The sequence below is a fragment of the Cnephaeus nilssonii genome (genome assembly GCF_951640355.1).
Source record: "Cnephaeus nilssonii genome assembly, chromosome: 12".
Taxonomy (NCBI): domain Eukaryota; kingdom Metazoa; phylum Chordata; class Mammalia; order Chiroptera; family Vespertilionidae; genus Cnephaeus; species Cnephaeus nilssonii.
The window spans coordinates 71,184,874-71,203,208 of NC_137083.1; the positions used below are offsets into that span (position 1 = coordinate 71,184,874).

At 39.0% G+C, this 18,335-nt stretch overlaps 1 protein-coding gene across 1 annotated transcript in view; it reads right to left on the minus strand.

Annotated features, from left to right (window-relative positions):
• The window catches only part of CFTR (CF transmembrane conductance regulator), a 183,019-nt gene that overhangs the window by 141,561 nt on the left and 23,123 nt on the right, over window positions 1–18,335 (minus strand). Inside the window, exons 2-3 of the mRNA XM_079785504.1 lie at window positions 5,036–5,146; window positions 1,914–2,022 (exon numbers count right to left, since the gene is read on the minus strand). Coding sequence (XP_079641630.1) covers window positions 1,914–2,022; window positions 5,036–5,146 — 220 coding nt within the window. The remainder of the gene's footprint in view (window positions 1–1,913; window positions 2,023–5,035; window positions 5,147–18,335) is intronic.

Genomic DNA, 18,335 nt, shown 5'->3' on the forward strand with positions numbered 1-18,335 from the left:
TATAATTTCCCTGATTCTCAATTTCCTTTTCTGTATATTAGGAGATTTATTAAGAGAATCAAGTGAAATAATCTGCATAAAGGGCTTAATGCTGAACCTGGAACAGATTAGGCGCAGTAAATATTAAACCACGGCATGTTTATTTTGGGGTCTGTGTACACAAGGCCAAAAAATAATGTCAATAAAGATGTTTGTGTATCATCTAATCTTTCATGCTTAGGTAAGTGCTTTTGTTCACAAGAAACTTTAGGCTGGTGGATAAATTATTTCACAAACCAGAGAATAAAAGGAACTTGATAAATAGGCCTCTCTCCCAGCTTCTATTCATATATGCTTATGTTAATTACTCGGAGTAGCATGTGCTGGAGAACATGACTAGGAAAAATGTTTAATTTCACCACAATCTTAGTTATAATATAACACTTGTTTGAAGTATCATTTTATTTCAATCCAATAATGATTTATTGAGAAAGTTACATTCTTATATGATATGACCAGAGTGAATTATACTTTTATACACTAATTCAAATATATAGAATATAGTCATTGAAGCAATCAAATTCTCCATTTTCTAGTAGGAATATAAATTAAATAGTCTGAAAATTATCAATATATAAATGTTTTAACAAAATATATTTTAAAAAATTAAGTCAATAGAATCAAGCGCTATGTATAAAATTGTTTCCCAAAGCTATGAGTGTTCTTATTGAGAAAAATTACCTCAAAGATATCTTAAAAGGTAATTAATTCTTCAGTTATCTTATTCACATTTCTGAACAAATTATTTTCATCTCCAAACTGTTGACGGTTTGTATAGGAATACATAGATCGGTAGGTATGTAGACAGACAGAAAGGTACATGGGTAGGTAGGTAGAGAGGTAGACAGATACATTTCAAAAGCCAGAAAAACTTTTCCAGCAGATTATTTAGAGTACCACAAAACATTCTCGACATAAATGTGGTCATCTCTGTCAAGATAAGTTTTCAAATGTATTTTTCTTGGTGTGATGAAACTACAGATTCTTAAAACAATGCAATTTGTGTGGCATCTCTTTGAGAGACACTAGGGCACTGCTAACTCTGCAAAGCATAACACCAATATGAACACAAGTGCACCCAGATGGTACTTCACATCCCAAAGCAAATTTGTGCACAACTTTCCCTTGAAGACTAAATAAGTTTTCAATTTGCCATTGCCTGTTATGGGTATAACCAAGGATTCAAAATGAGGCTCCGGTGCCCTGGCCGGGTGGCTCATTGGTTGGAGCATCATCCCATACACACACACACACACACACACACACACACACACACACACACAGGTTGTGGGTTCCCACATACCCAGGTTGCATGTTTGATCCCCAGTCAGGGCACCCACAGGAGGCAACTAATAGATCTCTCTCTCTCTCTCTACCCCTTCAGTCAGGGCACCTACAGGAGGCAACTAATAGATCTCACTCTCTCTCTCTCTATCTATCTATCTACCTATCTCTACCCCCTCAGTCAGGCAGTCAGGGCACCTATAGGAGGCAACTAATAGATCTCTCTCTCTCTCTCTCTCTCTCTCTCACACCCCCTTCTTCTCTCTCTAAAAAACCAATGAATATATCCTTGGATGAGGATAAAAAAAAATGAGGCTCTAGTGATCAAAGTCACATTTGACAGAAGCTCATGGACGTCCCAGATGGCACAAAGCCTGGCACTTTTAGGCACGGTGCTCTCTTCACACTGATACGGTGTAGGAGACTAAGAAAACAATGCTTCACTGCCAAACTTTTACATTTTGTTATTTTTCATTGAAACTATTCAGCATGAAGATATGATGTCAAAACATTACAGTCATATATGTCACTAGCTAAATTAGACCCAATAATTATTTTATCCATAATAAATGTAGAAATGACATCCTTACCCCTAAATATAATAAGATTCCATAGAACATAAATCTCCAGAAAAAGCATCGCCGGAGGGCATTAATGAGTTTGGGATTTTTCTTTGATGCCAGCTCTCTGTCCCATTCTCTGCAAAGGAATAAAATTGGGACCAATAAAGTGATTGTACAAATATTTGAATTGTTTTATTTTCCTTAACATAGTTTTACTCACAAGTACATCCAAGAAGATTAACCAAGTGATTAAAGAGATGAAAATTTTGGAGACCTTCGAACACCAACGCTCAGTCAGATATTTGGCAGAATTCAATGCTCTACCATATATCAATTTTCAGAGAGTTGACCTCATAAAAAGGCAACATTATGTTTGTTAAAGAAAGGTTATGGGCTTCTTAAAAGCAACACAAAATGTAGACAATAAAATATGACTTGTGAATAGACATTGCTATGCTTGGAACAAGGAAAAAAGATAAACAAGTATTTGGTTTTTTTCTCCTTCACCTCTTGATTTTTACCTGTTTAGAATTGTAGTAGATTTTATATAATTTAACCATCAAATAAAAAACAAGATAAGAAAGTCAAATGTATTTTTCTGTGGTTTAACATTAGAAAAACTTGTTAGACTCTGTTTTTAAATGTAGGGATATGACACAAGTATCATCAAACTTAATTTTCAACTACCTAAAGTCATTCTAAAGTAAGACTTTGAAGATCAGAACAGAATCAAATTCTATATTTTCTAGTAGGAATATAAATTAAATAGTCTGAAAATTATTAATACATAAATGTTTTTGTTTTCTTTTTAAGTGCTATAGGTTCATCAACTGACTATATTTATTTTGTTATGCCACTACTTTCTATTAGTAAAAGCCCCTCTTTCTCTTCCCAAGAGGATAAAATATGGTATCTCTAAATATTACATTCATCTTCATTTTTAAACTGTAGAGATGAAAAGTTTTATGGCCGAAACAGGTTTGGCTCAGTGGATACAGCGTCGGTCTGCGGACTGAAAGGTCCCAGGTTCGATCCCGGTCAAGGGCATGTACCTTGGTTGCGGGCACATCCCCAGTAGGGGGTGTGCAGTAGGCAGCTGATCGATGTTTCTCTTTCATCGATGTTTCTAACTCTCTATCCCTCTCCCTTCCTCTCTGTGAAAAATCAATAAAATATATTTTTTTTAAAAAAAGAAAAGTTTTATGAACAACAGGCATGAACTAGATAAAAGCTTTGCATTTGATCAACAGCTATTCTTGTAACTATCAATCTACTACTATTACAGGTGGTTCTAAGTTACTCCAAAGAAAGAACACATGACTGAGATTTGTAGGCAAGCTCGGTAGTCTCTGTACATGAACAATGGCTTTCTCCAAAAGCCTACTATCTATATGGCCTAATTACCTTATTTTATCTCTCTATTTCTCTACCCTCTTCCCCACACACATGGAGCTTGCTGCCTACCCATATCATTCAGTGACTCACAACAAGGTAAATATGGAGGCAGACACAGCTTTCCTCCAAAGGAAGAGTCAGATGGAAAAGCCAAAGAAATGGTTTCAAGGTAGGAAGAAATATTTAACACTAAAGTCATGTAGAAAAATGTCATTATATTTGACAATTAAGAGGCCTCTGGTAACCCTGATCAGTGTGATTTTAGGAACATGGTAGACATGGAAATCATATTTTAGGGAGCTGAGTGGTAAATAAAAGGTGAAGAAGTGAAAATGCCAGGAGAGCAGCGAAATACTAGCTATGAAAGAAAAAAAAGAAAAGAAAAAAACAAAGAATGGAGGCAGTAACCGGAGGGAAAGGCAAGGTTGGGAACTTTTTTTTAATGGGTAGGACTTGAACAATTTGTAGCCCAGGAAAAGTTAGCAGATATAGGAATTGGTCCTTTATCTTGAAAATGTGAATTTTCTACTCTTACTAGCCTAATTCTTTGATTAAAATAAAGAAAAATAAGGTTGAATATCTTACTTTGCCTTAAAAAATGTAAAAAAAAAAAAAGAAATGACTTTAATGAAAATAAAGTAATCAAATTGCAAGTCTACTCAACTTTATTTTGGTACAATAAGTTAGTAGCAAATTTTCATTTTTATGACTTTTATTTTATTATATTGCCAACTCCCTCTCCCTTTCATTTGGTATCAGACCCTGTGCTGCTGGCCCAAGACCCCATCTACCTCATTCATAGACTGTGGTTGGTCCAAGGAGTGAGCAGGTGACTCAAGAGTCTCTGGAATTTTTCACATTTGGCCAAGGAGAAAGGGCTCTGTTCTCTGTGGTTTATAGAGATATTAGCTAAGAGTTCTTTGGACCCACTGCATGGAAGAAGCTCCTCTGAGAACATAAAACCAACACAAGGCATATACCATCAGTTGGTATTTAAGTCCCTGTTTCACTCAGTGCCTAAGGTCAGTTCTCCACCTGGGCCTTCAGACAGTTAGACTACAGGAGCTAATAAAATCCTTTGTATTTACTTAGGCTACTTAGTTGGGTTTCTTTCACTGGCAATCAAAGGGTTCTAAGGAAAAGGGACTTCTTGCAATGGGAAACACTGTTCCTGGGGAGGCTGGGAGTGCAGACATTGGTTTTACAATCCTGGCTCCGTCAATCATTAACTGGCAAATTACATCAACTCTCTGAGCCTCAGTTTGCTCTTCTGTACGATGGAGATAATGATGCTTTCCTCCCACGGTGGCTGAGAAGAGACACTACAGCTGACGACCAGTACGTACTCAGAATCACGAAATTTTTATGTTTCTTTGCTATCCAATAGCCATTACCTTAAGATTTCAATTATACTCAAAATTTAAGATTTTGGAGGCAAATATGCATACTTTCCTTCATATAGATGTTATTTCAGTCTTTAAAAATATTCATCTAATGTTCTTTAAAGACAGATAACTTCTGATACTTCTAATATGTGGAATATGTATTTTTCAGAAAAGAATTAATTTCTCAGGAAAATGTTTTCTTCCATCCTTTCACTGTTTAATTCTAATTGGCCCAAACTTCAGAAAGAAAAGAAGATGCTCCTATTTTAAATATGCTATTTTACAAATTTAGCCCTCTAATATGTCAGTTCTCTAAGTAATTAATATTAATTACTCTCTCCAACTAATAAACAATGTACATGAACATACCTTTCTAATATTTCAGAGAGATTGTCAGCAGAATCAGCTGAAGGGATCTGATATATGTCTGACAACTCCAGGCGCTGTTTGTACCCTTTCCACAAAATTGGTCCAGTCCAACTAAAATAAAGAGAAAGACAGATAGAAATATTTACTTGATTTGGTCTCTAATATAGACTTGGAATCTGATATCAGTTCAAATCTTCTGGCATGTGGAGAAGGGTGGACACATACTGTAAATATGAATAACATAAGTCAACGTATACATAAATACCAGGACTTCATATCTTATAGGACATATCTGTATACAACACCCAGTAACTATGAAATAATGTGACTGTTGCTATGTCAGAAAGGATCAAGAATGATGGTAGAATCCTTCCTAGAGGGAAAAGCAAACCTGCTAAACATTTTGTATTAGAAGTATTCTTAAAACATACACACACACACACACACACACACACACACACACACACACACACACCGCCCCCAAATAACCAGATATTTGGAGTTTATAGCTTGCTATAATTGCTAAAGTCCAGTCTCTACCACTTCAAATATTAAATTATCTGTGAATGGTTAAAAAAAGTAAATTCTCAATCAACAAACACCCTTTAAACCTTACACATGGGTTACCATAGCACATGAAACTCAGCAATTAGCTACTTGTTTAACGAATTGTCTATATATAGCTGGAGGGTTAATGAGTAGTCTATATCAAATTGTTTAATTATCATGTCTGAATTATTACTTGAAGGTGGGGATCATAACTTTCTTATATTTTGTCTCCTTACCCTGCATCATAAATAACAATTTATGACAGAAACTAGTGAAGCTGGTATGGTAAATAATTAGGCAGGATACCCCAGTTATTTTCAAGTACATTGTCTCTAACTATTATGGATAAGGCAGAATAATCTTCACAGAGATAAGAAAATATAAAAAGAAGGAGGAAAAGGAGGGAGAGGGAGGAAGAGAATTATAAAACAAAGAAATCATGTACAAAGAGAAATTCCTAAATGAAATTTGAGCATTGAGACTTTTCTTGAATGAAATTTCATTTACTGAAGAAAGGAAATGAACTTCCAAGTAGTGATCCCCAAACACGCTCTTTCCCTTAGCATCATTTTTCTCTTCAGAGATGTCTAAAACTTTGTGTCATTGGGACTTTGGTAATGTATCAAAATGCATATTAGCCCCCAAAATCAAACAGGTCCAGTTTTTTGCTTACAATTCCTTGGTCTCTGGCTTCTTTCGTTGGCCCCTGCCTAAGTTCCTGATGTCTCTACAACTTATCCTTCCTTTAAAGGTAACTGAATTAGGGCCCAGTGTGAAGTCTAAGTAATTTAATTTAATTCTTATCTCTGTGATATTTCTTGCTAAAGTATCAATGAGTGACAATAGTTTATTATGTTACTTTTTTCCACTAACTTGCAATATTTGCATTCTTAACAAGAGCCTTAGCAAAAAGGGTGATAATTAGTTTTTTGTCTTTATTGCTCAGTCTGATAATTGCTAATTATTCCTGGAGAACAACAATAAAAATAACTGAGAACCGTCTGAATGTTGCAATTAAAGTAATCCTGAGTAGGTTACACATACTTGGATAGAATTTAAGAATTTAAGAATGTCCGTTCAGGATTTCTACCTCAGTATTTCTTCCATTAGAAATGAATGCATGCCTTGATTGGGTAGCTCAGTTGGTTAGAGTGTCATCCTGATATGCCAAGGTTGTGGGTTCGATCCCCAGTCAGGACACATGCATGCAACAACCAATAAATGCATAAATAAATGGAACAGCAAATTGATGTTTCTCTCTCTCTCTCTCTCTCTCTCTCTCTCTCTCTCTCTCTCTCTCTCCCCCTCTCCTTTCTCTAGAAGTCAATTCAAAAATAAAAATAAATTTTAAAAAATTAAGAAGTCCAGGTGTTTCATGAAGCAAAGCAAGTACACCTGGAATAACCAAAAGCAATAAATCATATTCCTCCCCCTCCTCCTCAAATTTGACCCACCATCTCTTCCTCTCACTTCAAATTGATCTTGTCATATTCCTTCATTCATATGCAGTCATTATGTATTGATAATAAACGTATATACTAATCTACTTAGAAACGGTCAGTTTCTAAAGTTCTGGTTATTTCTAACAGAACTAGCTAATCATTAATTATGAAATAGTAGTCAGAGATGTATAAGATATACAGTGTTTTATAATTTATCAGTTTCAAACTGACTTAAAAAAGTCTAGTGCCCAGGTACACTATTCTGTTTACTTAATTGAGAGGCTTCAGGTTTTGTTGAGGAAAATGTTATCACTTCATTTTTAAAAGACACACACACACACACACACACACACACACACACTCACACACAGATGCAACTATATTTAATTCGTTTCATTTCTTAGGATAAAACTTCTAATTTTTGTATAGAGTGATTTGTAATTCCTTATAATAAAAAGAAATTTCCACTTATAGAGATTATTAAAGCCTTCATTTGCACAGACTCTATCCCCTTAAAACTACATAACTAAAGCTAATAATCATTTTTCCATTAGACATTTAGTTTTCATTAATCCAACAGAGGCATCTGACGTTTTCATCTGTAGAATTTAAGATGAAGGTCAGGTATCAGATATGTTTAGTTCAAAATAATTTTCTTTGTATAAAACAATCAGGTTTCTACAGTATTTAACATTCCTTGTTACTTAACTAGTCAAAAAATAAAATAAAATAGCAAATTCAAACCACTGATTGCATGACACTTACAAATACTAACAAATTCATACACTCAAAGATAACAGTCTTTTTCCTTTTTGCATGAAATAATAAATACTTGAGGAACTAAGAAGAAATTACCCTAAACTAATTTGTGTAGACAAATTTAAAACACCAGAGGTTTTCTCATCACCCAAGATATTTACCATGAGATTTAAGTAGCCCCAAAAATCTGGATAATCTTAACTAAAGCAACTGTTGAAGTGGAGGCAGAGGAAAGAAGGAGAAGCATTAGAACAAAATCTGGTAATAAATCTAACCCCTGCAGCATAGCTCCCCGACTTTGCTTTAGTTACTTAGATAAGTGGCTATGGCGGGGAAAATTAACTTGACCAGAAGTCATCTCATTTCTATAAAGATTTGAAGTGTCACAAATAACACTTCAAATGTCACAGTTGTTTTATCAGCTTAGATTCGATGTTACCTTATAATCAGATGTATTTTTCTCAATGAATTTTAGTGAAAATAAAACCTTGTAGGCTTCAAGAATGCATCTGGAAGTCACATCATTGGAGTCAGGGTCAAGCTGGTGAGTTCCTGTTCTGTTTCCACAAGGTACTTACACAGTGTTTGCTGCTTATCCAGAAAATGGTGAATTTATAAGCAATAACCACTTCAGTGTGCCCGATCGCCTTTAGGAAGTACATGCTTGCTAAAAATCAGCCTCGTTTGTTTGTTTGTTTGTTTGTTTGTTTGAGAGTTAATTACTTATGAAACTCTAATGTACCAAGAGAATCATAGTTCATTTTTTCTCTCCGGATGAGTAAACAGTAAAGTAAATGTAGTCAATAAATTGCAGAAGAACTGGGGAAAATTATTTGCTCCTCAGCAAAAGAGAACAAAACAATTCTGAAAAATCCTCTGGAGGCCCAGAGTTTAAAACCATACAGGCATCCTAAGGTAAATCAATTTAACTTCATGCTTAATGAATCCAAACATTAAATAGAAAATCTGTCTGCCCACTTGATGAAATGCTTCTAACTATAAATGTATTAAGAATGTAAACATATTAAGCAAATGTCCAGAAAGATATTTCCTTTTATGCTTATCTGTATTTTCTAATATTTAACAATGAGCATGTATAACTTTGGAAACAAGAGGAAGTTCTTATTTAAAGAACAAGGTACAATTATTAGACTTAATAAATGAATGCAGCAATGTAGCAGGATACAAAATTAACGCCAAGAAATCTATGGCATTTCTATACACCAATAATGAACTTACAGAAAGAGAAACTAAAAAAAGCAATCCCATTTACCATCATACCAAAAAAATTAAGATACCTAGGAATAAACTTAACTAAGGAGGTAAAAGATCTATATGCGGAAAACTACAGGACACTGAAAAAAGAGATAGAGGAAGACGTAAACAGATGGAAGAACATACCGTGTTCATGGATTAGCAGAATCAACATCATCAAAATGTCCATACTTCCCAAAGCAATCTATAGATTCAATGCACTCCCCATTAAAATACCAACGGCATATTTCACAGACCTAGAACAAACTTTCCAAAAATTCATCTGGAATAAAAAAAGACCCCAAATAGCCACAGCAATCCTGAGAAAGAAGAACAAAGTAGGTGGGATCTCAATACCAGAATTCAAGCTGTATTACAAAGCCACTCTTCTCAAAACAGCCTGGTACTGGCACAAGAACAGACATATAGATCAATGGAATAGAATAGAGAACCCAGAAATCGACCCAAACCACTATGCTCAATTAATATTTGACAAAGGAGGCATGACCATACAATGGAGTCAAGACAGTCTCTTCAATAAATGGTGTTGGGAAAATTGGACAGATACATGCAAAAAAATGGAACTAGACCACCAACTTACACCATACACATAAATAAACTCAAAATGGATACAGGACTTAAACATAAGACGGGAAACTGTAAAAATACTAGAGGAATCCATAGGCAGCAAAAATCTCAGACATATGCCGAAGCAATTTCTTCACTGATACTGCTCCTAGGGCAATGGAAACTAAAGAGAAAATAAACAAATGGGACTACATCAAAATAAAAAGATTTTGCACAGCAAAAGAAACCATCAACAAAACAACAAGAAAGCCCACTGCATGGGAGAACATATTTGCCAATCAGGGTTTGATCTCCAAAATTTACAGGGAACTCATACAACTTAACAAAAGGAAGATAAACAACCCAATCAAAAAACTGGCAACGGACCTAAATAGATACTTTTCGAAAGAAGACAGAAAGAAGGCCAAGAGGCATATGAAAACATGCTCAAAGTCACTAATCATCGGAGAGATGCAAATCAAAACAACAATGCGGTACCATCTCACACCTGTCAGAATGGCTATCATCAACAAATCAGCAAATGACAAGTGTTGGCGAGGATGTGGAGAAAAAGGAACCCTCGTGCACTGCTGATGGGAATGCAGACTGGTGCAGCCACTGTGGAGAACAGTATGGAGTTTCCTCAAAAAACTAAAAATGGAACTCCCATTTGACCCAGTGATCCCACTTCTAGGAATATATCCCAAGAAACTAGAAACACCAATTAGAAAGGACATATGCACCCCTATGTTCATAGCAGCACAATTCACCATAGCTAATACTTGGAAACAGCCTACGTGCCCATCAGCAGATGAGTGGATTAGAAAATTGTGGTACATCTACACAATGGAATACTACGCTGCGGTAAAAAAGAAGGAGTTCTTACCATTTGCAACAGCATGGATGGAACTGGAGAGCATTATGCTAAGTGAAATAAGCCAGTCAGAGAAAGATAAATATCACATGATCTCACTCATTTATGGAATACTAGAGGCCCAGTGCACGAAATTCATGCACTGGGGTGGAGGGGTCCCTCAGCCTAGCCTGCACCCTCTCGCAGTCCAGGACCCCTCAGGGGATGTCCGCCTGCTGGCTTAAACCTGTTCCCCACTAGGAACAGGCCTAAGCCAACAGCTGGAAATCCCTCTCCCAGTCCGGGACCCCTCGCTCCTTACCGCCCACCTGCTCGCTGTTCCTTACCACTCGGCTCACTGCTCCTATCTTTCTGTGTAGTTGTCTGTGGGCCAACTGCTCTCTTCCTTCTCATTTAGCAGCATGTGAGGGCAGAGCATGCTGTTGTGGAAAGCAGAGGGCTGCCCGGAGCTGAGAGGAGTGGCCAGGCCCACAGGGTAAGAGGTGGACATAGAAGACACTATCTCACCCAATTGTGGGGCGGGCTAGCTGGCCTTCATCTGCCTGATGCCACCCAGGGGGGGACCAAGCAGGGTGTCCGCCTCTCCATTCTCCATCCTTCCATCTGTGACACCTGTCACCCTTGCCAGGCCTCCCCCAAAGTGAGTTCAGCTCAATCCCTGAATATAAAAGGGGGACGGGGGGGTGTCCCTCAGCCCAGCCTGCACCCTCTCCAATCTGGGATCCCTCGGACATCCTTTTCGCAATCCAGGACCACTGGCTCCTAACCACTCACCTGCCTGCCTGCATAATGCCCCCAACTGCCCTCCCCTGCCAGCCTGGTCACCCCCAGCAGCCCTCCCCTGCTGGCCTGGTCGCCCCCAATGGCCCTCCCCTGCTGGCCTGGTCGCCCCCAATGGCCCTCTCCTGCAGGCCTGGTTGCCCCCAATTGCCCTCCCCTGCAGACCTGGTCGCCCCTACCCCCCTGCCAGCCTGATCTCACCCCTAACTGCTTTCCCCTGCCAGCCTGATCTTTCCCCTAACTGCCTCTGCCTCGTCCCCCACCACCATGGCTTTGTCCGGAAGGAAGTCGGACATCCAGAAGATGGCCTGTTGACCTGGTCTAATTAGCATATTACCCTTTTATTAGAATAGAAGATAATATTACAGATATCACCCATTTCCCCCCATTTCTCCCCATCCTCCCAGCCCCTACTCACCCACACCCCCGCTCCAGGTCTTCACTAACCTATTGCCCGCGTCCATGGGTTATGCATATAAGTATATAAATTCTTTGGTTTATCTCTTCTCGTCCCCCCAATCCCCTATTCAGGTCTTTTGTCCAGTTTTTAATTGGATTGTTTGTCTTTTGTTGAGTTCTATGAGTACTTTATATATTTTGGATATTAACCTCTTATCAGATGTAACATTGGTGAATATGTTCTTACATTCAGTGGGTTTCCTTTCCAGTTTGATGGTGCTTTTGCTGTGCAGAAGCTTTTTATTTTGATGTAGTCCCATTTGTTTATTTTCTCCTTAGTTTCCTTTGCTCTAGGAGATGTATCCGTAAACATATTGCTACGTGAGATGTCTGAGAATTTACTGCCTGTGTTTTCCTCTAAGATTTTTATGGTTTCAATCCTTACTTTTTAGTTTTTTATCCACCTTGACTGTATTCTTGTGTATGGTGTAAGTTGGTGGTCTAATTTCATCTTTTTGCATGTGTCTGTCCAGTTTTCCCATCACTATTTGTTGAAGAGACTGTCTTTACTCTGCTGTATGTTCTTGCCTCCTTTGTCAAATATTAATTGCTTGTAATGGCATGGGTCAATTTTTGGGTCTCTGTTTGGATCTGGTCTATATGCCTGTTCTTGTGCCAGTACCAGGCTGTTTTGGTTATAATAGCTTTGTAGTATAGTTTGATATCTGGTATAGTGATCCCTCCTGGGGGCGACCAGGCCAGCAGGGGAGGGCTGCTGGGGGTGACCAGGCTGGCAGGGGAGGGCAGTTGGGGGCATTATGCAGGCAGGCAGGTGAGTGGTTAGGAGCCAGTGGTCCTGGATTGCGAAAGGGATGTCCGAGGGATCCCAGATTGGAGAGGGTGCAGGCTGGGCTGAGGGACACCCCCCCATCCCCCTGTGGATGAATTTCGTGCATCGGGCCTCTAGTCAATAATAACAAAATATACTTTAAAATGAAAAAAAGATCTCTCAGCTGTAGCTCTTACTGGTAATAACTATCATGACTACTCTACCTGGTTTTCATGGAGGCCAAATTCAATGTTCTCTATAAAACATTAAAACTGTAAATCACCGCAAACATCTTCACATAAACTATTTGGTTTCAGTTTAACTTTCAGACCACTGGAGTTTACTGTTATTGGGATTATAACAACAATAATAGCTAACAGTAGAGTATTAATTACCATAGCCCTGCAAAATTCTTAAGTATTTCACATACATTATTTCATCTGATCTCCACAATAATTCAAGAAGTAAGTCCTATTATAATCTATACTGAACTAAGGTTGAGGGAGTTTAATAATTTGTCCAGGGAAGAGCTGGAATTAAAACCAGACTGTGATGCCAAAGCCTACACTTGTATCATATTTGTCATATTAGGACTAATTTTTTAAAAACTAGTATACACTTAGATGTAACAGCAAAAGCACAAGCAACAATGAGGAGAGGGGACCAGATAAATTAAGCATTATAAAAATTTAAAACTTTTAAACTTCAAAGGACACGAAGAAAGTGGAAAAATAACTGAAAGAACGGGAGAAATTTTTGAAAATAATACATCTGATAACTTGTATCTAGAATATATAGGGTATCCACAAAAATGAATACATACTTTGAATAATTATTAATTCCAATGTTTCTTTCTTTTCATATTTAACCCATTGGAATTATAATTATTCAAAGTGTGCATACAATTTTGAGTGGACACCCTGTATAAGGGACTCATAATTCAATAACAAAAAGACAAATAACCCAATTTAAAAATAGGTAAAGAATCTGAATATACTTTTTCCCAAAGAAGATAAACAAACACCCAATAACAACATGGAAGGACCTGAAACACCATTAGCCATTAGGAAAATGCAAATCAAAACCACAATTACATACCACTTTACACCTACGAGGCTAAAATAAAAAAGATAGACAATAATGTATGGAAAAATTGGAACCCTCATCCCTGCTGGTGGAAATGTAAAATGTACAGCCACTTTGGAAAACAGTCTGACAGAATATCATCTATATATATAAAAGCCTATGTGACCTTTATGATGGAACGACTGGTCAATATGATGCTCACTGACCACCAGGGGGCAGACGCTCAACGCAGGAGCTGCCCCCAGCTGGCAGGCCCTGATGGCCCAATCAGGGCCTGCTGGCCAAACTCCCCTCCCCCTGGCCAGGCCCCAAGCTGGGATGGGGAACTGGGGGTGGGTGGCAGCAGATGTGGGCAGCGAAGGAAGGAGTGGGGGAGGCAGGAAGGCAGGGAACCTGATCGGCCATGATCTCCAGCCAGGCCTAGAGACCACACCAGTGCACGATTTTTGTGCACTGGTCCTCTAGTTCAGTGATAATAAGGAATGATGTACAAATTCATGCCATAACATAGTTGAATCTTGAAAACATGAAAGAAGACAGTCACAAAAGACCACATTGATCCATTTATATGAAATATTCAGAATAGGCTAATCTATAGAGACAGAAAGTAGATTAGTATTTGCCCAGGACAGGGGAAGGAGAGGGAATGGGGAGTGATTGAGTATAAGCATGGAGATTCTTTTTGGGGTGATAAAGTGTTCTAAAATTAATTGCAGAGACAGTTACACATCTCTATGAATATGTTAAAAACCATTTAATTGTATACTTTAAATGGGTGAATTTTTTGGTATGTGAGTTATACCTCAGCAAAAACAATAAAAGGGCTTCTGGTCAAGATGGTAGCGTAGGTAAATGTGGTAACTGCATTCTCCCACATCCACATCAATACTACCACTAAAGAACAACCATCATTCAGAACCACCTGAAATCTAGTTGAACAGAAGTCTTACAACTAAGGATATAAAGAAAAAGCCACATCAGCACTTGTGGGAGGAGCTTAGACACAGAACAGCTGGTTCCACACACATGTGACATTTAAAAATCAGGAGAGATATCTCAACTGCAGACATCCCCTGTGAGAAGCAAGGGGTCCTACCTAGCCCCCCACCAGGTCCTCAGCCCAGGGTTCTAGTGCTGGGACGAGAAGTCCCCATAACTTCTGGCTGTAAACACCAGCAGGGATTGTGGCTGAGTGAGACAGAAGGCTCCTGGTTCTCAGGCGTTCCTCTTAAAGGGCCAGCACACAGACTTACTCATTCTGGGCTCCAGAGCAAGGGCAGCAGCTTGAAAGAATTAAATTGTCGGGCTAGAGGGGCAACTTTCTCTCAGGTGGAAGTGCTGGTAGAGGCCATTGTTCCTTTGCGGAGCCCGCCCTCCACAGAGCTAGCAGATAGGCACTATATCTGAGTATCCATCAACCTGGCCCATACTGTTTGCCCTGACCTGTTGATTCCCTGTGACCCTGCCCCACCAACTTTCAGATCTACCCAAGCCATTTCCAGTGGCTCTTCCATACAAATGGCCTGTCTTGGCTCATGCTGCTCACTTTCCTAAAATCTCTCAAAGGTTCTCAAATCCCAGCAAGCAGCAACTGGCCTCAGCATGCTCCATATCTCTTGCTAAGTGGCCCTAGGCCCAGCACAGTGGCAGCCAGCATTAGTTTGCAGCTTGACTTCTCCGGGGCACCTCCAAGCCCAACACAAGCATCAGTCATCAGCATATTGCTTTGTAGCTCATGTCCAGTAGCCCTGGGCAGGAATCAAGAAGTAGTTGACCTTGTCCTGCACTTCCTGGGAGGCCCCCAAGCCAGCACACCCTGTGGACAGCTTTCAGACCATGCTGAAGCACTATCCAACTACCTCCACAATTGACACACTCAAGAGGCAGACTCAGCAGGCACCAGAGCTCCACGGAAGCAAGTCTTGCTCCATGGGGTTGGCCCCTGAACAGCAGATTCTCTGCTGTGGTTGCCAGTCCATGCAGTTGATTGGCCTGAGGGTAAATTTCTCCCATTGAGGTGCCAATAGCAATCAAGGCTCAATTACAATCGGAGGGTCCACACAATTCACCAGGAGATGCACCTGGAACAGCCAGCTTGGGTGACTCTGGACACTTGCGCCACTGGGCCCTACGGGACACTTACTACATAAGGCTACTCTACCAAGACTAGGAGACGTAGCAACTTTACATAATATATAGAAACATGCCCAGGAAGGCAGCCAATATGAGGAGGCAAAGAAACATGTCTCAAATGAAAGAACAAAACTCCAGATAAAGAAGTAAATAAAATGGAGACAAGCAATCCACCAGATGCAGAGTTCAAAACACTGGTTATAAGGATGCTTGGTGAACTCGGGAAGAGTAGATGAACTTAGTGAGAACTTCATCAAAGAGATAAGAAACATAAAAATGGAGACAGAAAACATTTAAAAAAAAAAGTCAGAAAAAAAAAGAATACAGTAACTGAAATGAAGAGTACATTAAAGGAAATCAACAATAAAGTACATGAAGCAGAGGGTCAAACCAGCATTATAAAAGATAAGGAAGCAGAAAACATTCAAACAGAATAGCAAAAAGAAAGGATAATCCAAAAAAGTGAGGATAGTATAAGGAGCCTTTGGGACAACTTCAAGCATACCAACATTCACATCACGGGGATGTGGCAAGGAGAAAAGAGAGAGAACCAAAATTTTGAAAAAATAATGACTAAAAACTTCCCGAACCTGGTGAAGGAAATAAACATACAAGTCCAGGAAGCACAGAGTCTCAAACATGATGAACCCAAAGAGACCCACACCAATACCCATCATAATTAAAATGCAATACTCATCATAATTAAAATGCCAAAGGTTAAAGACAAAGAGAAAAGCAATTACTTACACCTATAAGGAGATCCCATAAGACTGTCAGCTGATTTCTCAGAAACTTTTCAGGCCCGAAAGGATTGCATGAAATAAAGTAATTAAATGCAAGGACCAAGATTACTCTACTTGGCAAAGCTTTCATTTAGAATCTAAGGAGAGATAAAAAGTTTACCAGACAAGTAAAAGGTAAAAGAGTTCATCAACCCAGTGTTACAAGAAATGTTAAAGGTTCTTCTTTAAGTAGAATAAAGATCAAATATATGAATAATAAAATGGCAATAAATACATAGCTATCATACATTAAAAACAGTTTCCCTAGTTTCACTTATATTTTCAATGACAGCGAACAGTTTCCCTAGTTTTAGTTATATTTTCAATATTTTATATTTCCCTCAGAGAGGGAGAAAATGGATTTTATTCAGGAAAGAGGTATAGCTAGTTAGCCAATTCCAGAGCTGATACTACTCTAATTACATGAAACCCAACAGAGGAAGTGTAGATGTGGGAGATGTGAAGGTGGGAATTGTGAGTTAAAATGAACTGTGACAAAGTTTCACGAAATAACATAGTCAGTTATGACAACTGACATAAACATCTTGCATGTCTTGTTTCTTGAATCTTTTCACTGGGCCAGACTTTGGACTGGGCTGAAAAACACTGTTTTACAAATAATATATATATATATATATATATATATATATATATATATATATATAATCTCTATATATAAAAGGCTAATATGCTAAGTGTCCCTCTGCCCATCCGACCAGTCACTATGACACACACTGACCACCATGGGGCAGATGCTCAATGCAGGAGCTGCCAGCTGCAGTGACTTGGCAGCAGCAGTTCTCGGGTGATGCACCCCAAAACCAGAGGGGAGGGAGTCGGATTCCTCACGGGGCTGCACGATTACACCTTCGGCCGTGGGTTATGTTGTTGCTGGGCCCCGAATCCAGTTTACTGCACACTTGCGTTTGCATTCCACACCCTGTACAACAGCAACTTTGCAGAGTGCCCTCTCGCACTACGGGACACCTCGGGGGATGTCAGAGAGCTGGTTTCTGCCCGATCCCCGTAGGCCAGGCTAAGGGACCCCACCTGCCAGAGGGACCCCGCTCATTCTGCAGATGCCGGGGAGGGACCGCAGAAGTTGGCTCCAGGGCATGTCCAGCCCATCTCACCCAGTCCTGCCCCACCTGCCACCTTGTAATTAATTTCCTTTCAATGTGCACGAATTCGTGTACCGGGTCACTAGTTGTTTATAAATTCAGAAGGAAAGCAGACGTCCTGACCAAAGGGCTAATCATGGACTCTGTCAGAAGAATCAGTAACCCATCATACAGACCCATAAATAGTGTAATTAGGACACTATTTGGGTTTCTGCCTGAATCTGTATTCCCAAATTTCAATTCTTTGAAATAAATACTTGTTACCGCTTAAAAAAGGAAAAAAGGAAGGATAGAAGAAAGGAAGGGAGGGAGGGAGGAAGGGAGGGAGGGAGCCAACATAGAGGAAACAACTGTCATCAGTTTGGAAAATTTTCCCAAATGTTAATTTTTCACTCTTAGAACAGATAAAATGTAAATTCTTATTATGCTGACTTTAACACTCTAAGCCCTTTCAGATATGTTAGTGCCTGGGTGGCTACTGGAAGTGATTAAGATTGAATAGCCCATGGATTGATGACATGCAACAGGAGTTGTGTAAATTGTTTACTTCCTGTTCCCAGAAGCAAAACAATTTCTGGAGCCACTACGAATACAGAAAAGTGGTAATGGTGATAGCATTGTAAAGAAACTGGCACTGGAAAGGCCACTTCTAACAGATATACCTAATTCATTCACATGACTTGGATTTCAGGATCTCAACCAAATGAGAGATAACAAGCAATTCT